Raw genomic sequence first — 23,686 nt, 5'->3', positions numbered from 1 at the left:
CGGAAAATCACTGGCAGTGTGAATGAACCAAAATCAAATGAACCCGGGTCAAATCCCGGGTCACTTTATCCGTGTATTTTCCGGAATCTCTGTGTGAAAGGGGCTTGAGTGAGCACAGCTGGCCACTCCCCCTCTCACTGAGTGAGCACAGCTGGCCACTCCCCCTCTCACAATGACACTGAGTGAGCACAGCTGGCCACTCCCCCTCTCACTGACACAGAAGCCCCTTTCACACAGCGCATTTGTGCAAAAGGCCACTTATGATAATGTTAGAGCACTATTGCGCTACTCTAGTGAGACTCTTATTATGAAAGTCTGTGGCGCGAGCAACCGGAAGAGACACTGTTCATTCAGTACGGCGCGAACAGCAGATTACCTCAGCAGCTGTCCGAAATCAGTTTGCCGCATTCAGGAACGCCTGAAGACGTGCGTTACTCTGATTAGATGTTTCTTGTGTTTGTGTGCGTCCTATAACGAGTGAGTACTTTACTCCTTCAATGTTGATTGATGTTCGTTATCTGTAATGAGGCAGTGATCGGCTGTATAATGTTACATGGCAATGTTAACTAATCCGTGCCAGCTATTATAACTTATGTGTGGATCTTCCAAGTTCAGAATTATAATGTTAATAATGTTTTAGTAAATAATGTACATAAATAGTGAAAGTAAATGTGATGGAAATGTTATATCAGGTGTTTATGGATCATTGTCATTGTCTGGAGGGAGCAGCCTATAGTCAGTATGTGAATGATGATTATTTGTACTGATGTTGCTGTTATTTGAGTATTGCTCTTTGTGTGTTGCAGAGAAACCACACACTCATAATACTGTACATCTACATCTCAACTACGAGCATGCCAAACACGTCTACGTCTGTTAATGAGTATTCAGCCCACTTATGAGCCAGTTCTACGTCAATTAAAGCAGGACTCACTGACTGTGCACCTACCAAATCTAAGTCTTCACTAAATGTGCTCAACCTGCTCACGCATCGGGTCATTGTCCCTTTCAATCCTTACATGTTATCGGCCATCATCTTCAGGGTCAAGCAAAGTTAGGATCCATTCTCTCTGCAGGCCGTCAAGGAAGCCCTCCACAGTCCACTGCACTGTTCAGCTTAAACTTCTTCTTGTTAATGCTCATGTAAAGGCTGACTCCCTCTCCTGTTAATATTTCATACCAGTGAAAATAAAATCAGTTCAAATTGATGCTTCTCTCTGAGGTGTTCTGACCGACACACCTGGCTCACTGCAATCAAAATCAGCCCTTATCATCTTTAAGAGTAGCCTTCGTTATAGCATTGAACCCGGGAAATTGCCGGCAAATTGCCGGAACGCCTTCTGTGTGAACGCAAACATGACCCGGGTTTAATGCCGGGATCGATGCCGGGTTGGGGACCTAGTAACATTGCCGTGTTCAGTCCCGGAACGCGCGCTGTGTGAACAAAAGCCATAATAATGCCATGTCGTAGTGATGACGCTGAAGCCGGGATCGTTCGCCAGCTGTGAAACGGTACGAAATGCGCAATTTTATGATCGAATCAGAGAAATAAATGCACAAGCGTGGTTTCGCAGCTCATAAGCAAACTGAAGACGCTGCTGAGACATTACAAGTCACATCGATGTCACGTGTCTTTCCGGGACATACACGGGTTGTGTGTGAACGCGCTCTCTGATTCCAGAAAATCACTGGCAGTGTGAATGAACCAAAATCAAATGAACCCGGGTCAAATCCCGGGTCACTTTATCCGTGTATTTTCCGGAATCTCTGTGTGAAAGGGGCTTGAGTGAGCACAGCTGGCCACTCCCCCTCTCACTGAGTGAGCACAGCTGGCCACTCCCCCTCTCACAATGACACTGAGTGAGCACAGCTGGCCACTCCCCCTCTCACAATGACACTGAGTGAGCACAGCTGGCCACTCCCCCCTCACACTGCACACTGCACTGACCAGAGACAGAGAGGGTCGGAGTTTTCTCGGAGTTCACTGTGTAGCCTGCTCCCTGAATCGTCGCGCTTATTCATTTGTGGAAGTTAACTGAATCTGTAAGTCAGCTACACTGTTTACTTCCGAATATTATATTTTATTCTGGTGCACTTAACATTATCGCTACTGTGAAATAGTAACCTAATCACTGAAGGAAAGACAAACACAAGAACTACAACTGACTTTGACGCACTAAGAAACAGCATTATCTGGAAACGCACCCCTGACCTTCTGCCGTCAGCCTGAAGCTCTGGCTACGCGAGACTAATTGATCAAACAGCTTTACAGAAATACCTGAAATAGTTTGCGCTTCAGTTTGATTCATTATTTTAGACAGTTCAACGGTGCAATGAATGGTTTTTAATATATATATTGTATCGGGATGTTGTGGCCGAGCGACCACTTGGGATTTCGAAGAAGCAGAAAGGTTATTTTTTAAATACTCAATGAAGCCAAGGTTGAAGATAAAACCCAACATTTATTAACACACTTCATGGGCATGCCCCAAAAAAACAAGCAGTTATCAAGCAAACACACTCGCCCTCCGCCAGGAGGAGGCACTGATGCTCTTCTCTTTTTAACACATACAACAACAGAATGCAGTAAATACAATCTTCCTTAATAAACAATCTATGCCATATGGTCTTTTCAGCTCAGTATTCAAAAAGAACATACTTTAATATGTTTCTTCACATTAAATACACCACACTGGATACTTTATTACACAGACAAACAGTGGATGAAGTGATATTTACATGCAGTTCACAGTACAAAACTCGCAAATATTAACAACTTAACAACTTGCAACTTAACACGATGGCAATTGAGGTGTTTGTGATCAGATGCTCAAAATCTTCCTGCAACATTGATGCTGCTGTAGATCACACTGGAATCATCAGATCTGTTCAATAAGTGTAAAAAAGACAAAATAAGATTAATCATACACATAAAACCTTGTTTCTCTGAGTCGCCTGCAGAGTTTTAGGGATTGGTTCAAATCTTTAACAGTGAGTAATGAAGTGCGCCTCACCTGGCAGAGTCAGCAGGACCACGATCCCTCACGTCTCCAGACTGACCTTCAGCCTTCACACTCATGTTCCCTGTGTTTCTGTGGTGCTGGACGGTGGCGTACTGAACCTCGTCTTCATCTCCAGCGCTCTGAGGCTTCCTGGGTCTCTTGTGAGCGATGCTTGCGTACATCGAGTCATTCTGAACGCCTGAATCACTCGTGCTCATCTGATTCGTTCCCGCTGCGCTGATGTTTTCCTGAACGAACACACACAGTCCAGATGATCACACTACAATCGGTCACTGTTCCTGGATCAACATTCCTGTCCGAAAATTTTGTCCCACTACCCATAACTTGGATGATAGGTGAATAACACTGTTGAGAAGCACCTAATCCTGATTTTAAGCCTAAACTTGACATAAACTGTAGCCTGGTTAAAACCATACCATTCTCAGTAGTAACTGAGTTATGGTCTGGCAAAGCTTCATTAATAACTCATTTCCAAAGGGGCGTCACCAACGGACGTCGCTCAAATGCCTCTGGGCGCAATAGACCTAAAACCAATCAGAGCGATCGTCATCGTGTAAAACCATATGCTGCGTCCCAATTCGCCTAAGTTACACTACTACGCCATAAAAGTATGTACTCTTTTTGTGAAGAAAAGGTATTTACTTTTGAATGTGTAGCAAAAAGTAGGCAAGTTTTGGGACATACTACTTCGTCATCTTTATCGGACGGATCTGTCGCGTGCATCCTGTCACTTAAACTGCCCTGTCAATCATCTTGTCACAGTTAAAATCCTCTATTAAATCTAATTTAATTTCCTACCGTTTCGGAGAGAAATGTAGCAGCACGTTCATCTGCCAGTGCGTCTTTCATGGAGACTGTCCTCATGTGTTTGCAATTTGAATATAATAATGCATTTAAAAGTTGGTGCGCTTCACCAACGGACGTCGCTCAAATGCCTCTGGGCGCAATTGGATAGACCTGAAACCAATCAGAGCGATAGTCATCGTGTAAAGCCCACCTCAACGTTTCTGATTGGTGCCTCGATTTGGACGGATTAGAAATCGGCTTGAATGGGCTCTTTGCCAGACTACTTGCAGAGCAAATCTAAATTTGCCGGAAGTTTGTCTGGGTTTTCCCAGGCTACATAAACTGTAAACTTGTCCCTCAAATCTGATTGGTTGATTGGAATGTTGTTCCAGGATCAATAAAGATGTTTATCCAGGAACATGTTGTACTTTGAGAAATCATGTTCACCAATTGGGATCATAATTGCCTTCAAATGTTCTGAATTAGACACTTTTCTAGACTTGCCTGTTTTGATACGCCACCTTGGACGCCAGTATCTCCTTCTTTCCTAACGGAGAGAAGAGAAATTGGAAACATACAGTATCTATATCATGGAAATGCACATCTTAAAAGGGGGAAATACAGGATTAAATGTGTCATAAAAGTGATTAATATGACCTGTGAGTTATAAATACATCATATATTTCCACAGCAGTTTTCTCTTACCTTTTGATTTTTATCACTACAGCAATAATACAGATGCCGATGAGCACCGCCCCGACCCCAGCAGCTGCGTACACACCTGTGCTCAGGCCACCTGAGCGAAGAGAAACATCATTCACACGGCTGATAATGACACCAGCATAAGAGCCAACGGCACATATCAATACCTGCAACTGTTTCAGACACGAACAAAGACACAGACGCTGATCTCCGAGATCCATGTTTATTCTGAGCCTCACAGTAGAAGCGTCCACTGAAACTGGAGTTAAAGCTGGAGATGCTGAAACTCTGTCCAGATCCAACAGCTGAGGCTTCATTCTCCTTAAACCAGCTGAAGTTCAGAGCAGGAGGGTTTGAGTCACTGCTGCAGTTCAGAGTCACTGAATCTTCCTTCACTATTACACCAGACGGACTGAACGACACTGAGACGCTCTGTGGAGGATCTACATGAAATATAACATATAAATAAATAAAAATAGGAATGAAAAATTTGCAAATCTACATCTGAACTTTTCTGAATATTTACAGATATACTGTATCAACTCAAGATTCATAAAAAAAGATCACTAGATTCACGATTTACATTCATTTTGCGTATTAATAAATGAATATGAATAAATCATGATTAATACACAAAAATGTCATGCAGTCTGTATGATCGGGCCTGAAATTATCAAACAAATATGAATAATCTGAACTATTTCACTAATATTAATTCATATGTTATTAATATGTACTCACATTCAACATTAAGATAAACAGCAGGAGAGATCAGATGTTGATGTCCTGTAACGGCACATCTGTAGTTTCCTGCATCAGAACGACTGACTGACCGCAGATGAAGCTGATTCACTGTCACTGTTCCTTCAGTTATTCTCTGTGTGTTTCTGTACCAGATGAATGTTGTTTGTTCAGGCAGAGAGCAGCTGCTTTTACATGTCAGAGTGACTGAATCTCCCTCTTTCACACTCTGCTGTGTCTCCACCTGCAGGTCTGACACAACAACAACTCTCTAAATCATCATCAGCTTAATGAAATCATGTTACGCCAATGTAAACCAGAGGCCTATACCTTCAGATAGATAGATAGATACTTTATTCATTCGCTAGGCAAATTCAAGTTTCCAGTAGCAACAATTAAAACAAATAATAAAAACAAACAAAACAAAACAAGCTGCCCAATATACATAAATACATAAATAAAGCCCTAATCACAGGGATGAATTAAAAAGCTGTATCGCCTGAGGGACAAACGCCTTCCCTCAGTGTGTCTGTGGAACAGGACAGAGACAGCATCCTGAAGCTGAAGGTGCTCTTCTGCCTGATGATGGTATTGTGCAGTGGGTGATGGACATTGTCCAAGATGGACAAAAACTTGCTACGGGTCCTCCTCTCTGCCACAGATGTTAATGAGTCAAGTTCCACAGCCACCACAGAACCAGCCTTCTTCACCAGCTTATCCAGTCCCTTTTCTTACTGGCACTCCCCCAACATACCACAGCATAGTACTCGCTCCAGCCCTGCTCATTCGCTCTGTTTGGTTTCATTACAGTGTGCTCCTTAGCACTGGGAGCTCCCTCTGCTGTCCATAAGGTGCCTCTGCGCACCAGCCATTTCAAACCCAGCCTCCAGTATTCGGGCCCCGCCTCCTTATTTGCTTACACTCCTCAATCCTCAATCCTCAAATGCCCAATCCTAAATCCCCAAATTCCCAATCCTAAATCCTAAATGGCCAAATGATTAAATGCCCAATCCTAAATCCCTAAATGCCCAATCCTAAATCCTAAATGGCTAAATACAAAATGCCCTATCCTAAATACCGAATTCATTTTCGACTTAGACTTTTAGTTTTCGACTTAGACTTTTAGTTTCAAATTTAGACTTTTAGTTTTCGTTTAAGACTTTTAGTGTTAGACTTTTAGTTTTCAATCTGACCCAATAATCCCTCCATATAGACACACGTTAAGTCTCGCTCTATTGCCTATAATAGTTTTAAAACCCCACTATTTACTTCTACTTCGCTACCAAGTGGGCAATATCTTTGTTGCATACATATTGGCATCAAATTATGACAGCTAAATCTACAAAACAAAGCAAAAAGGATCAGAAAGCCGAGGCGTGTGGAGACGACGGCAAAGAGGTTAACATGAACCTCATTAAGTGAACATCACTAACCTTCTGGAGGAACACCGGGTCACTCTTTCTGCAGACTTTAAAACCGCCGTTTCAACACTCGAGGTAAAGCTAGACCAAATTTAAACTGCCGTGACGGACCACGCTTCGAAGATTGCGTAAATGCACAGGATGAGCGCGTGCAAGCCCTGATACGACTTGTGCTATCCCAACTAAATTGCTAGCCAAAGTCGTGGATCTCAAGTCCCGTAGCCGGCGCAATAACATAAGAATTATTGGACTACCTGAATCCATTGAAAGGCGCCAACCATCTATCTTCTTCTCAGAACTACTTGCGGAAGTATTTGGGGACGGAGTACTGGAATCTCCGCCGGAATGTGATAGAGCCCACCGGTCGCTGTCTGATAAACCGAGGCCGGGGCAGAGGCCTAGGCCTGTTATCATTCGGCTACATAAATTCCAACAGAAGGAAAAGATCATCCGTGAGGCCAGAGCGAGGAGGGGAAAGCTTCACTCCTGCAGCACACCTAGCACTATTTACGAATACTATGAGCCGGAGGTGCTGGAACAACGCTCCAAGTACAGAGAGGTGCTATCTGAACTGTACAATCTTGGCCTAAAACCAGCGCTGTTGTTTCCGGCCAGACTTACTATCATAACGAAGGATGGTCATAAGAGAAGATTTGCATCGGTCACTGAAGTCAAGGTCTACATTGCATCTATTCGTTAGCCTGGGTTTCCCCATGTTGCCTTGCGCGATTTTATTCACGCTGCTAGGCAGCCTGGACACCATGGACCAGATTTTCCCCTCAAAAAGGGAACCAATCACAGAACGGGGAGGGAGCATTAAGACGATGACGACGTCTATGCGACACACTGAAGCAGTTTGTTTATATCTATAGATCCAACATGGCATCAGACGCGAAGTTACCTTTCGATGCAGCCTTAGATCCCAGCGGGCACCTTGATGTCAAAATTAGGTCAAGAAATAGGTCAAAAATGAAAGTCAAATTGACGTCAAAGTGTTGATGTCAATTTGATGTCAAGATTTGACCTCTGCTGATGTCATTTTGCCAAACAAAAAGGTGAAATGCATGGCCGTACACTTATTACCAGCTTCACTTAAAACTAACCAGATTTACTTTATATAATTTCCGGTTTAAATAAATATAATATTTAAATAGTTTAAAATATATTAAACATATTTTGATGACACCATGATGGTGGTTAGCGTTTGCTTTAGTTGTGCTCTTGGCCCTTGACTCTTTAATATAAAATTTTCTCTAGTTGCTGCAATTGTGTGTTTATAAAGCACAACTGTTGCAGCTAAAAAAGCCATGAGATCAGGAGATGTTGGCGGTTTATTGAAGATGATGACAATATCATCATGTAATTGCCTGAATCTCTGATCTTATTCAGTGTCTAATGTTTGATTATATAGGACTTGTGATTTTAATGTTGTATTATAATAGAAGCCATTTAATTTAACAGCATGAGAATAACATTTTTTTAAACTTATACAGGATTTTAAAAACATTTAATGCATTAAACTTAACATTATTACTTAGCTATCAAGAATCAGTGTATGACTCTCAACAATGGTGACAATCAATGAAATGATTCCTGCTGCAGTGCATGCTGGGTAGCACCAATCAAAACTCACCCATATCTCCCAGCATGCATTGCGGCTTTAATAAATTATGCACCTGGAGTTGATCTGATTATCTGGATATTTTGTTTGATTGTCACCATTGTTGAGATTCATACGCTGTTTCTTGATGTCTGTGTGCGTCTAAGTAATGCCATAAATGAAACGTTTTTGTGCACTAAATAGTTAATAAAAACCAAGTACATTATTTGATAAACACTGCTAGATATGCTGTAGAATCAAATTAATTCTATCATGAATAAAACTGCTTTTAAACCACAAGTCCTATATAATCAAAGCATTAGACACTGAACATGATCAGGGGCCTGTACCATGAAGGTAGCTGTACAAACTCGGGGTTACAGGATTAGTTTTGAGTTGACAAAACCAAACCGATGCAATTAGGCTTTATTGGTACCATGACGCAGCTCATCAACTTTCTCTGTCAACTCAGGCTTTGATCCTCAAGCTATGATTACTCCACGCGCGCGTGCACATAAAAGAGTGACGTCGACACTGAACAACCAATCGCGGGTAGAGCGAGAGCGATATATTTTTCCGCGGAGGAGCAAGAGATAATCATTCAGAATTACGATGAATTTAAATATGTATTTCAAGCTCGAAACAATACGGTCTCTGCTGCCAAAGCAAGATAAGACTGTTGGAGAAAGATTGCTGATTGTTAATGTGTAAGTTAAACAAATACGTTCTATATTTATGTAAAATTATGTATATATGTATGTGTAGCCTATACGTGTAATATAGCCTATAGCCTATTTTTACAATATATAAAAATGTGCATGTACTAAGAAAGATTCATATTCATTGATTTTTAGATGCAACCCCAACTCCAAATGTTCTTGGCAGCAGATAAAGACAAAATATAAAAATATAATTCAAAATGGTGAGTATTTACCACAACCTTTTATTATTTTTGTGAACATTTTATCACAAACACTTGTTTGCAGCAAACAGAAATAAAGAGTTAAATTCAGAAAACCAGAATACACTGGCGGAGGAGTTGGCTCTGAGTCAATAAGGGACGGCTGATTATGGATGGGATTACAGGTGCTGTACAATCTGACCCTGGTGCTGGCTCCTTTAAGCAAGTAACACTGCACGTGTGCAATACATTACTACTTTGTTTAAGTTTTAAATATGGCTGACTGTATGTTCTGCAGTAGAGGGAAATACAGTGTCCCTGTTGAAGCCAGCACACATACACACAGTCTCCCACACAGAGGTCAGTATGCAGCAGACAGAACACCAAACATAACCTGCTTTATGCTTTACATTGGCCTATTTTTATTTATTAGGGTGGAGGAAATGAAGACACTCTGTCTGTGTGTTCTCAGACAGCTGCTGATGTGAATGCACTGGGCTTTTAATTATGGCAAACATTTGAATGTGTGGCATAAAAAAGGGACTGGCCCTTACACATCTCTTTTATTGTAGGATTTTTCACAACCTGCCCCAGAAACTGAGGCCTCTACCTCAATGGCCTTCAGAAGAAATGTGACCAAGGTAAGGATTTAAAACCCTTGACAAAAATTACAGTCAGTCCTGTGTTTGTAGGAAGTCAAGGAACTTTTTGTGATTTGATGAGCCTCCAGAAAACTTGTAATGATCATGTTTGTGGTGGAATTATGTTTCAGGTGGAAACAGACTCAGTCAGGGCCCTGTACTAAAGGAGTCTTGAACTAGACTGCACACTAAAGGAGTCTTGAACTAGACTGCACACTAAAGGAGTCTTGAACTAGACTGCACACTATAGGAGACTTGAACTAGACTGCACACTAAAGGAGACTTGAACTAGACTGCACACTAAAGGAGACTTGAACTAGACTGCACACTAAAGGAGTCTTGAACTAGACTGCACACTAAAGGAGACTTGAACTAGACTGCACACTAAAGGAGTCTTGAACTAGACTGCACACTAAAGGAGACTTGAACTAGACTGCACACTATAGGAGACTTGAACTAGACTGCACACTAAAGGAGTCTTGAACTAGACTGCACACTAAAGGAGACTTGAACTAGACTGCACACTAAAGGAGTCTTGAACTAGACTGCACACTAAAGGAGACTTGAACTAGACTGCACACTATAGGAGACTTGAACTAGACTGCACACTAAAGGAGTCTTGAACTAGACTGCACACTAAAGGAGACTTGAACTAGACTGCACACTAAAGGAGTCTTGAACTAGACTGCACACTAAAGGAGACTTGAACTAGACTGCACACTAAAGGAGTCTTGAACTAGACTGCTCACTAAAGGAGACTTGAACTAGACTGCACACTAAAGGAGTCTTGAACTAGACTGCACACTAAAGGAGACTTGAACTAGACTGCACACTAAAGGAGTCTTGAACTAGACTGCACACTAAAGGAGACTTGAACTAGACTGCACACTAAAGGAGTCTTGAACTAGACTGCTCACTAAAGGAGTCTTGAACTAGACTGCACACTAAAGGAGACTTGAACTAGACTGCACACTAAAGGAGTCTTGAACTAGACTGCTCACTAAAGGAGACTTGAACTAGACTGCACACTAAAGCAGACTTGAACTAGACTGCACACTAAAGGAGTCTTGAACTAGACTGCACACTAAAGGAGACTTGAACTAGACTGCACACTAAAGGAGACTTGAACTAGACTGCACACTAAAGGAGTGTTGAACTAGACTGCACACTAAAAGAGACTTGAACTAGACTGCACACTAAAGGAGACTTGAACTAGACTGCACACTAAAAGAGACTTGAACTAGACTGTTCACTAAATGAGATGGACTGTGAGCTGAGGAGGCTCCAAAAAAAAAAAAAAAAGGAGATCAAACAGCTGGATAAAACTGATCTCAGTATGTGAACTTATTTAACCAAGTAACACTTTAGTATTAATATTTATTAATGCAAATTTGTCTTGCTCTCTTTCTCCCTCCCATCCCACAAAACCAATAAAACAGTTTGAGACCTATCTGCAGTTTCAATGTGCTTTTATTAAGTGTAATATTGTATGGTGATTGCATCTACATCTGCACCAGCTGAGTGGTCAAGTGTGATCGGGTCAGTTTCATCGGGGAGAAGCCGGTTTTGTGGTGTTTCTCGCTCCTTTCTACTGGTGGCTATATTGTGCAGAATGGCACATGCAGCCACTATCTGTGATGCCCGCTCTGGTGACTCTGAAGCGCCGAACACAGTTGAAATGTACCTTTAGGAGGCCAAAGGTCATCTCTATCTTCACTCTGGTTTAACTGAGGGCCACATTGAAGCGGTGCTGTGGCCCTGTCTGAGGTCAGGGGGTTATTGTGTAGGTTTTTCTATCTCAGTTCAAATTAAGTGTTTTGTACTGTACCAAATTTAACTTGCTTTCCTCAAAGCGCTGAAACAACAAAGACTCACGGAAAATTCGTGAGTCAAGCACTGGAGCCAGGCCATTTGGCATCCAAACTTGTGATCATACGTTTAAGACCACCACAAGTCGTCTGTAGATGAAATGTTTAGTAGATCATTGTTATATCTGGTAAGTAACCCAGTCAACACATTGATCTCACAGTGATCTCTCCATATGACCACAATGTGAGTTCACAGTGAGCTAAAAGTGTAACCTCACAGCGCACTCGCTGTGTGCTCATTTTATGGCCACAATATGAGGTCACCCCAGCTATAAATGTTATTGGATTTGAACATTTTAGTTGAAAATGAAAATTAGGTTGACGTCTAAACATTTGATGTCAGGCTCCAACTTCACTAAACAACTCCACAAACAGCATTACCAGCTTCACTTATTACTAACCAGACTGACTTTATTTCTGTCAGATGTCTACAAAAGTTTTTATTGAGAATTAACAGGTGTTTAACTCTAATGTGTTTCATTTGAAGTCACCATAACAGTGATTAGTGTTTCCATTAGTTGGGCTCTTAACTCTTATTATATCTTTTGTTTTTTTTGGCTGCTGTGACAGTGTGTTTGTCAAACACATTTGCAGCAGCAAAGAAAGCTAAAGTGAAACGAGATCAGGTGATGATGGTTACCTGTTGATGGTTTTATAATCATCATGAAATAGACTGCTTCACTGAGGTAATTTGAATCTAACAACTGTGTTGTACCAATAATATATTCTCATCACAAACCCTGTGTTACTGCAGCGTGAGGTCCAACAATATTATAACAATCAGTTAGAAGATTTAAACAAACATGAACATGAAAAATGAATCCACCGTGACACACAGAGATATCAAAAATCAGCACATGAATCTCAACAAGGGTGACAATATATATTTTTTAGATAAACAGATTAATTCATAACATCACTGAAAAGCTACTAAATGTCACAAAAAAAAACAACAGCAAAAAATAAAAGCACATATTTAGAATTAAAATAATAGGACAATTCAGCTGCATAATTTATTCATGTTGCAATGCATGCTGGGAGTTTTGTACAATGATGGTACCCAGCATGCATTGCAGCAAGGTACTTTAGATTGTCACCATTGTTGAGATTCATACGTTGATTATTGATGTCTGTGTTTGTTATCGGACAGTAATTTTTCGTGCTCATGTTTGTTAAAATCTTCTAATTGATTGTTATAATATTGCTGGAACTCAACTGCAGTAACACAGGGTTTGTAATGAGAATATATTATTGGTACAACACAATTGTTAGATTCAAATTACCTCAGTGAAACAGGTTACTTCATGATGATTATAAAACCATAAACAGGTAACCATCATCACCTCTCGTTTCACTTTAACTTTCTTTGCTGCTGCAAATGTGTTTGACAAACACACTGTCACAGCGGCCAAAAAAGATATAATACGAGTTAAGAGCCCAATTAATGGAAACACTATTCACTGTTATGGTGACTTCAAATGAAACACATTAGAGTTAAACACCTGTTAATTCTCAATAAAAACTTTTGTAGGCGTCTGACAGAAATAAAGTCAGTCTGGTTAGTAATAAGTGAAGCTGGTAATGCTGTTTGTGGAGTTGTTTAATGAAGTTGGAGCCTGACATCAAATGTTTAGACGTCAACCTAATTTTCATTTTCAACTAAAATGTTCAAATCCAATAACATTTATAGCTGGGGTGACCTCATATTGTGGCCATAAAATGAGCACACAGCGAGTGCGCTGTGAGGTTACACTTTTAGCTCACTGTGAACTCACATTGTGGTCATATGGAGAGATCACTGTGAGATCAACGTGTTGACTGGGTGGGCAGCTAAGGGTCTCTCTACTCTAAACGACCTGTATGAAAACCAAGTCTTCTCCTCTTTCTCTTCTTTATCAGCTAAATTTAACCTTCCTAATAGTCATCTTTTTCGTTTTTTTCAAGTGAGGCACTTTATTAAATAATTATTTCCCTAATTTCCCAATCGTCCGTCCGAATCAGAAATTGATTAAAATTCTCACCTTTGACCCTGGTCAAAGACGACTGATTTTAACCATTTATGGTAGAATATCTCCTTAACCCCTTCTCCGATTGACTCCCTTTAAGCAGGATTTGGGCATTGACATTTCCGAGGACCAGTGGAAAAACATTCTCAGTTTAGTTCACTCTTCGTCTATTTGTGCTAGACATACCCTAATACAATGTAAAGTGCTTCACAGAGCCCATTTCACTAATGCCAGACTGGCTAAATTGTTTCCTAACAGAAGTGATGCCTGTTACAGATGCAGACAATCTCCAGCCGATCATCTTCACATGTTCTGGTCATGCCTGGTGCTATGAGACTACTGGTCCGACATTTTCAGAACTCTCAGGCCCTCAATGCCACCATTGTCCCCAATTCCTTGACTGTCCTGTTCGGACTTTCCCCAATCACATGTATACCAGCTACAGCGCACTGCGTCATTGCCTTTACTACTTTTGCTGGCCAGGCGTGCCATCATCTTTAAATGGAAGCATGCTTCTCCTCCATCACATGATGACTGGATAAGAGAGGTATTGCAATGCATCCACCTTGAAAAAACTAGACATTCTATATTACTGTGTTGAACTGTTCTGCTGATTTTTCCATCTTTTTTTTCTTTTTCAGACACCTTGTTTTATTTTACATCTGTTGTAATACATCCTTTATATGTCTGCAGAAAACGTAATAGAAAAAATACTTCTGCACTTCTGCATGTGACAGAATTGACTGTTCGCAAAGACCCGCCCCCTTCAGTTACCGTTGCTATGTCCGACAAGCCTCACGCCTGTGAAAAATAAATCGCGGAGCAAAGAGGAAACTGACACCACGCCGACAGACAGGACAGAGCAGGAAAGTTGAGCAGGTCTCAACTTCCAAATTTGGTCATTTTTTGTAAGAAATTTAAACAAATACCGTTTTATGGCTTTTATGTGTCGTGACAGATCGCTGTAGAGCCTCAGTTAAAGCTGCGAGTGAAATGATCATCTCTTCCTTCTAGTTAATTTATAGCATAAAATAAATATGAATGATCAGAAGGAATGTTGTTTCAACCGCAGAAAAACATCAGTACACAACGTTTTTAATGTTTAAATCCACCGACGTTAATCTGCTAACTCTCCTGACTGCTTTGTCGGACAAAAATGGCGGATGGTGGATTATGTTGCTGCTCTGGTAGTTGGAACTACTGGTCCTCCAGGACTCGAGTTAAAGAGTCCTAATGCAAAGTTAATTTAATATGATAAAAAATGAACCAGGTCGTAGTTAAATAGCTTTATACTGTATGTGTGTGTTTGTATGTTTCTGTGGTCTATTTCTGAGAGTTCAGTAGTTTTACCTGTGACGTCAAGCTGAGCTCCAGGAACCCCCGTCCATTTTCCCTCCACTTTATCTGTAGTAAATCTGCAGTAGTAGATGTGTTTATCAGCTTCTGTTACATTCATCAAAGTGATGCTGGAAGTGTCTTTATCTTCACTGTCACACTGAACTCTTCCTTTTTTTTCTGGATCTGAACACAGATCAGGTAATTCTACAACACCTACAGTAGGTTTGGTCCAGAAAACTGTTCTGATCTCATGATTATCAGGATATTTTACAGTACAGGATATTTTGACTGTTGATCCCTTTAATGCACAAACATATGAAGGGCTGTAATTCACTCCCCAATCCTGCTGACCATCAGCCGCTGAAACACAAAAATGAGGGAAATAATTAAAGAGCACACCAAAGATTTCATTTTTAAACTACACAGCAAAATCCCCAGTGTTAAATTAACACTCCTCAGTGTTTATATGTGTCCACACTACAGGGTGTTAAAAATTAACACCGAAGCAGTGTTGAAGTTAATGAGATAATTAAGTTAACACTGAAGCAGTGTTGAAGTTAATGAGATAATTAAGTGATTAATTAAGTGATGATTGGCCATTAGTGGTGACACCTGATGATAACAAGCAGACTCACTGACAGAAAGAGAAAAAACAATAACAGAAAAAAGAGAAACACAAGAACTACTGACTTCGAGTCATTACACATTGTTGCACTTATTACCAGTTTGACTTTATTTCTGTCATACATCGACAAAAGTTCTTGAGAGTCAACAGAAGTTTAGACGGTAATGTTTTATGGAATTTTTCTTTTCAAGTTACCATTATGGTGATCAGTGTTTGCTTTAGTTGGGCTCTTGACCCTTTTCATTTTTTAATATATGTTTTTCTTTGGTTGCTACAACTCTGTGTTTATAAGGCACATTTGTTACTGCAAGAGAAAACATGACCTGCTCACAATATGTTTTGATGATAATGACATTATCATCATGTAGTGACCTGATTCACTGATGTCATTCAGACTCTAAATTTTTGACTATATGCTTGATGTCTCGTTTTAGTATTGGTGATTATAGCTGTGAGATTCTATAGTTTGAGATCCAACAGCAATATCAAACATTTTGAAAATACTTTGAGCAAAGAAGTTATTGTGTTTAAACACACAGACATCAAGAATCAGCATATGAATCTCAACAATGGTGACAATAAACAAACTAGTGACAAACAGATCAACTCTGAACATCACAAAACAAGCTACTAAAGTCAGAACAAAACAATAGCAAAATAAAAGCAAACAGAAAAAAACAATGAAAATTACAGGACAATTCAGCTGCATAATTTTTTCATGCTGCAATGCATGATGTCAGCCATTGATGCGTTCTGATTGGTGGCTCCCATCATGCACTGCAACATTAAGCATTTGTTTGATTGTAACCATTGTTGAGATTCATATGTAGATTCTTGATGTCTGTGTGTGACTTTAAATCCTTCAGATCTTTAAAACATTGCTGGAAGTAACTACTGTAGTGAAAAATTAATAAAACAATTAGATAATCAGTTTATAATGCTGGGTGACATCATTGAATCAGGTCACTAGTAATTTCATTGAAACATAACCAGGGCTGAATTTCCAAAAGCATCTTAAACTTAACTTGATTGCAGACCAACTGCAACAAATGGTCTATACAATCAAATTAGGCTTGCAATGTTTTCAGGAAACACAGCCCAAGTCATAGTTTCTCTTGCCACAACACATATACTCTATAAACACAGAGTTGGAGCAGCCAGAGAAATCTTACTGTTAAATAATAAAGTGTCAAGAGCCCAACTAAAGCAAACACTGGTCACCATAATGGTGACATGAAATGAAACATTCCATAAAACATTACCATCTAAACTTCTGTTAAATCTGAATAAGACTGTGTGTAGATGTATGACAGAAATAAAGTCAAACTGGTAAAATAATAAGTGCAATAATGGCTCGAAGTCAGTAGTTCTTGTGTTTCTCTTTTCTGTTCTTGTTTCTCTTTCCTTCAGTGAGTCTGCTTGTTATCATCAGGTGTCACCACTAATGGCCAATCATCACTTAATTAATCACTTAATTATCGCATTAACTTCAACACTGCTTCAGTGTTAACTTAATTATCTCATTAACTTCAACACTGCTTCAGTGTTAATTTTTAACACCCTGTAGTGTGGACACATATAAACACTGAGGAGTGTTAATTTAACACTGGGGATTTTGCTGTGTACAGTAGCTTTATATATTCTCCCAAATGAAATTCAGAAATTCCAAGTGTGTGAAATATTTCACTAATATTAATGAATCAGTTTGCACTCACATCCAACAGTGAGATGAACAGGAGGAGAGATCAGATGTTCATGTCCTGTAACGGCACATCTGTAGTTTCCTGCATCATGACTGGTGACTGACTGCAGATGAAGCTGATTCACTGTTCCTTCAGTGAATATCTCTTTTTTTCTGTACCAGATGAATGTTGTTTGTTCAGGCAGAGAGCAGCTGCTTTTACATGTCAGAGTGACTGAATCTCCCTCTTTCACTCTCTGCTGTGTCTCCACCTGCAGGTCTGACACAACAACATCAACAACAACAACAGAAGATTCACTGTCAGCTTAAAGTGAGAGTTCACACAAAAATATTTTTCATTATTTATGGTTTTGTTTTAAAGCTTCATGAACGTGTTTCTTTCTTTTATTTTCAGCACAAAGGGAAAGAATGTGTTAATACTGTTCCATCATTAATGAATAACTACACAGGAACAGATTACACAACACTGACGGTGGACTTGCGCTCAGGAGTAGAGCGGATCAATTACGAAAATTTTATTTGAACAAAGTCCTGTTTGCGTTTGTTTATTAAGCCTACTAGCAGTTCAATTTACTTTTATTTGTATAGCATTTTCCACAATACATATCGATTCAAAGCAGTTTCAATGACACAATCACTGTATCTGAAATCTACCCATATAGCAACATTTTGACGTCCCAGATCCGGCACACATCTGGCACACATGGAAAGATGATCTGGCCCACATGCAGCGTAGAACACTCTCTTGAACAATCTCTTCTTTCCTTCAGTGATTCTGCTTGTTAACAGGCTTATTAAGGCTGAGATGACTCCATATTTAAAGGTCCCGTTTTTCCTGTGGTTTTGAAGCTTTGATTGTGTTTACAGTGTGCAATATAACATGTGTTCATGTTTCGCGTGTAAGAAAACACAGTATTTTTCACACAATTTACTTATCTGTAGAACGCTGTTTTCACTGTCCTAAGAACGGGCTGATGACTTCCTTGTTCTATGAAGTCCCTCCTTCAGAAATACGTAACGAGTTCTGATCGTGCCAGCGGTTCCTGTGTTGTGATTCGACAGCAGCTTAGCGCACGTTGCCTGGAAAGGTCACGCCCAAGGGGCAACATTCTCATCTGAAAAATGAAACCTACCCGGAAGTGCGAAAAACTGCAATACATCGAAAATCCGCTAGGGGAAGGTCCCAAAAGGGAGCAAATGTCCATAGCCCCCATGTTAAAATGTCCGTTTTCACAGCATAAATTCATGTTTTTACAGGTTGGTCCCATGGACTTTTATTGTATTTTTCGATAGGTTCCGAGTGCCTGACAATGGCGAGGGTAGTGAATTTTTTTCTAACTCGTTAGTTTAGATAGTATTTAGATATAAAATGTATGACAAATAAGGGTGTGGTTAACTTTGATTGACAGTTTGATTGACAGCTTAGGCTGCGCCAACTGGAGAATGACAACATAAGAAGCGCCATTTTTTAACACATTTGAAATATAATACTACTGTTTCTGTATCATGAAATGTAGTTTTAAGAGTTTTTCAGGCGAGAATGTAGTTGTTTAAAGCTCAAATCTGTGGTTTATTTAAAGATTTATGAAAATTTTATCCAGTTGTGAGATCCAGCGATGATGACCGGGCGCTCGGCGCATGTACCCCGCCTGCAACAGCTTTTCCTCGGCTAGTCTCTGTAGTGGTTAAACATGAGGTATAATTCGTCTTGTGTAACGTTATACACTGTTAACCCTTGCTGTAAAAAAAGGCCAGATTCTGACAATATCATACCATTTTCCATTAAAACAGTAATATACCGTAGAAAATAAAAATAGCCTACAGGAATATACTGTGAATGAACAGTGCTCAAAATCGACACTCAGAGGCTGTTTTCCCAATCACACCCTATACCCTCATTCACTATTCCCTACATTAGTTCACTAATATAGTCCACTTGAATGAAAAGAAGTGAGTGAATTGAGAAACTGATGAACACCTGATAAGCAGAATCACTGAAGGACAGAGAAACAAGAACAGAAAAAAGAGAAACACAAGAACTACAACTGACTTCCAGCAACACTGAGTGTGAAACCAGTTTACGATTATTTTTTTTATACATGTACAAAAGTTTTTGTTGAGAATTAACAGAGATTTATTTAATAATAAAGTTTGTTGTCACCATGATGGAGATCAGTATTTGCTTTAGTTGGTCTCTTGTCCCTTGTCTTTTTACCATTCATCTCTCTCTGACTGCTGTAACAGTGAGTTTATAAAACACATTTGTTATGGCAAGAAAGAGCCAAGAGGAAGATCATCAGGTGTTTTAGGCATTTGTGATGATGTCACAATTATTGTGGACATGTCTGATTCTTTGATCTTTCCTGTATATATTCTTTGAATTGTTGGGTATTTCATATTTAGCATATATCTGTGAATCTACAACATGAAATCAATATTTCTGTAATCAATGAAGAATATCGTAATCATATAGTGCTGTAAAACATTTTTAACTCCTGCTTTACTCAGACACACACACACACACATCAACAATCAGCACATGAATCTCAACAATGGTGACAATCAAAAGTTTCATGACGCAATGCATGCTGGGCTCCAGGATAGTATAAAACTCCAGGCATGCACTGCTGCATGAAAAAAAAAATAATCATATTGCCACCATTGTTGAGATTCATGTGCTAATTTGTGATATCTCTGTGTTTCTGAAAGAAAGTGTAGCTCTGTTTTGTTTGTTTATACATGATCTGTTAAAAAAAAGAGTCATTGTAATGTATTGCTGGGGTTTCACAGTGGTGGTAATGTAACACTTTTGATTGAGGCTTAAACTCCTTAGTGAATGAACAGGCTATATGATGATTTTGTCATCATAATCAACATAACCGCAATCATTCACTAACTCTGTGTGTGCACAAGTGTGACGTGCACAAAAACAGCTCAAGCAGCAAAAGAAACACTAATGTTTTAGCATCAGCATCCCAACTAAAGCAAGCACTGATCTCTATAACGGTAACTTCAAACCAAACATTTTCAATAAAACATCTCAATAACAACTTCTGTAGATGTATGACAGAAATAAAGTCATACTGGTTAATAATAAGTGTAATAATGTGTAATGGCTGGAAGTCAGTTGTAGTTCTTGTGTTTCTCTATTTTCTGTTCTTGTGTTTCTCTTTTCTTCAGTGATTCTGCTTATTAACAGCAGGTGTTCATCACTAATGCTCAACAATCACTTACATATTCCCTTAATTATCTCACTAAAACACTGTCTCAATGTTACTTTTACTCTTTGTAGTGTGGATTTTCCTGTGGGGTTGAAAGGGTTAACAGTGTAAGATAAAAAGACACACCCACAAACTGTATTTTAACAGTAATAAACTGTAAGTTATAAAACAGGTTTATACTGGCAACACTGTTGCCAGTAGTTTACTGTAAAATCTTGTTTTTTGGGTCACCATTGTGCAGAAGAGTAGAGCCTGTGCTTCAGTCCAGGAGAAGATCTACACACATTGATGATTTGCTGTATGTTGCTTTATTTAACAGACAGTGACTGTGTAATTGCTGGTCCAGTGGAAATCTCTTTATTTACCAAAGTTTCTTTGTGGTTTCAAATTAAAGAAGTTCACAGAAATACTTTGCTCACGTTGTTAATGATTTATAAATTCTAGTTAATACATTTAAATGACAGTTGGTCAATTTAAGGCAGTCGGTTTCTGCAAGTGTAATTAGTTAACTAATTAGTTAACTAACTGCCAGTATTTTACTGTAAAAAAAACGGTAAGGTCTAACAGTGTATCTAACGGGCGATTTTTGGTTTTGTGAATCTATAACTTGTTCCCTGGGCAATTGTTTTGACTGTGGGGAAGTTTCATAACTTTATAAGCTATTTAACTTTACCGTTGTATGGTTAGACTAGAGTGCTGACTTTGTATGTTTGACTGAATTGTTTGCTTTATTTGTATAGCTTCATATACCTTTTACTTATACTTTTATAATGGCTAATATTGATAAAACTGAAATTTAACAAAAAGAGACTGGGTTGAGTTTTGTCATTTTAAATTTTAATACAACGAAGATGATCTATAATGTTGTTTACTGCAAAATCTGTTGTTTAGTACAAATGCACATATTGCCTGGACCATATTAAAATGTTTAATATTTTTATATTATATTTAAAACGAAAAGAGGCAGGTTTGTGTTTTATATTTTGTTTTTTTATAAATAGGCAAACGTTATGTGCAGTGAATATAATCAATACGCGTTGCCTGAACCACATTTGTGTGGCTATAATGTTTAAGATTTCTTTAAATGAAAACGAAAAGAGTTAGTATGGTGTTTTATAACATATTTCGTTGCCTAAAATATACTCAAAGATGACCGGAGTAGCACAGCGAGCTGAGTGACGCGCGCTGTGTCAGAAGGTGGGCGGGGTTAGGATTTCCCAAGATTTTCCAAGATGGCGCCGCCCATACCCCCCGTAAACGGCTTCAAAACCGTTCTTCAGAAAGTCTATGGGTGACGTCACAGACGCTTTGTCCATCTTTTTTACAGTCTATGGTCACGCCTCTTACCATAACGTGGAGATGCATGCGATCAGTGTTATTATATGAAAATAACAGCGTCTCAACGACATGGCGACAAACACACTCTACAAACGCAACTCTTCCTCTTCTCCGTGGGAGCGCAACAAGACCACGCCCCCTTTTTTGTGTATTCCTGTGGGCGGAGGTTAGTCAAAAAACTGTTCTAGTAACGTCATTAATGAAGGAAGTACACAGTAAATTCCACAGTGTTAAATCAACACTGCTCAGAGCAAATATGGTCCCACTCTACAGAGTGTTAAAGTAACACTAAAGCGGTGTTAAAGTTAATGAGATAATTAAGTGATTAATTTAGTGATGATTGAGCATTATTGAAGACACCTGCAGTTAACAAGCAGAATCACTGAAGGAGAAAATCATAAATTGTAAGTTACCATTATGGTGATGGGTGTTTGCTTTAGTTGGGCTTTTGACCCTTATATATTTACTTTAGAGTTAGTTAGGCTCTTGTATCTGAGTTATAACTGACAGATGAACAAAGAAAAAAAAGTGATCTGATGGTGTTGGTTATATTATGACATTCATCATTTGAACTTGATCACTGAACTCATTATGATCCTTATTTCTGACTTCGATTTATGTTGTTGGTTACAAAATAACTGTGAATCTGCATAAATATCCAGAATTTTTTATATAATATAAAGGATTTCTTAAAAGTTGTTTAAAACAAAAAAAACCTTTCCTTTAGGCACACACAGACATCAAGATTCAGTCTATGCATCTCAACAATGGTGACGAGCAGAATATTCAATTAGGAAAAGTAAATTACATAGACAATTCAGATCATAATTTATTCATACCGCAATGCATGATGGGAGCCATTAATGAGTTGTGATTGGTGGCAGCCATTGCAACATGCTTTATTATTGTCACCATTGTTGAGATTCACAGGCTGATTATTGATGTCTGTGTTTCTAAATAAATTAATTTGAAAGTGTTTTGACCAGAACAATGTTTATGAAATATTTTGGATTATTATTAAAGTATTGATAATCATATGCTGTTAAAATCACAAAGCTGCTGTTAACAAGTTAAATCAAACTATCTCAATAAGTTTCATTTTTCAGATCACAGCATGATTATGTCAAAACATAACCAACACTATCAGTTCACACTTTTCTTTGTTCATTTGACTGTTATAAATCAATAACAGCAGACAACCAACAGTAAAATTTAAAGTAAACATATAAGGGTCAAGAGCCCAACTAAAGCAAACACCCATCACCTTAATGGTAACTTACAATTTATGATTTTCTCCTTCAGTGATTCTGCTTGTTAATATCAGGTGTCTTCAATAATAGTCAATCATCACTCAATTAATCACTTAATTATCTCATTAACTTTAACACCGCTTTAGTGTTACTTTAACACTCTGTAGAGTGGGACCATATTTGCTCTGAGCAGTGCTGATTTAACACTGGGGAATTTACTGTGTAGAGGGATGTAGTCCAAACTGCTGTATGCTTTGAAAGGGGACTTCTGTTAAATAAAATATTTCGCTTGGCATTGAACTTTGAGCTTTATAATTTTACAGCAGTGGTGATTTCTTTAAGACTACAAGGGAAGCTCGGCTTCCCCTATAATGTAAAACAATTAATGGTCAAATATGTACTATTGTGTTAACATTTTATTGTTAAAATGTTAACACATCTGTTCATCTCAAAGACGAGTTCGTTCAGAATCAGTTACATGCAGGTCGGCTGACTCGATTTCCTTCTCATACATTCCCGTAGT

The 23,686-nt window shown here is 39.0% G+C and overlaps 1 protein-coding gene across 1 annotated transcript in view; it reads right to left on the bottom strand.

Moving 5' to 3' along the window:
- Positions 1-2,442: 2,442 nt before the first annotated feature.
- LOC311286590 (B-cell receptor CD22-like) overlaps positions 2,443-23,686 on the bottom strand; it is a 51,488-nt gene continuing 30,244 nt past the window's right edge. Inside the window, exons 5-12 of the mRNA XM_084402821.1 lie at positions 17,368-17,613; positions 15,040-15,387; positions 5,253-5,504; positions 4,679-4,954; positions 4,515-4,605; positions 4,314-4,356; positions 3,015-3,250; positions 2,443-2,885 (exon numbers count right to left, since the gene is read on the bottom strand). Coding sequence (XP_084258947.1) covers positions 2,831-2,885; positions 3,015-3,250; positions 4,314-4,356; positions 4,515-4,605; positions 4,679-4,954; positions 5,253-5,504; positions 15,040-15,387; positions 17,368-17,613 — 1,547 coding nt within the window. The 3' untranslated portion in view covers positions 2,443-2,830. The remainder of the gene's footprint in view (positions 2,886-3,014; positions 3,251-4,313; positions 4,357-4,514; positions 4,606-4,678; positions 4,955-5,252; positions 5,505-15,039; positions 15,388-17,367; positions 17,614-23,686) is intronic.

This window comes from Rutilus rutilus, assembly GCF_951802725.1.
Source record: "Rutilus rutilus genome assembly, chromosome: 2".
NCBI classification, from domain to species: Eukaryota; Metazoa; Chordata; class Actinopteri; order Cypriniformes; family Leuciscidae; genus Rutilus; species Rutilus rutilus.
Note: the sequence above shows the minus strand (reverse complement) of the source record. Positions and strands in the feature narration are given on the sequence as shown.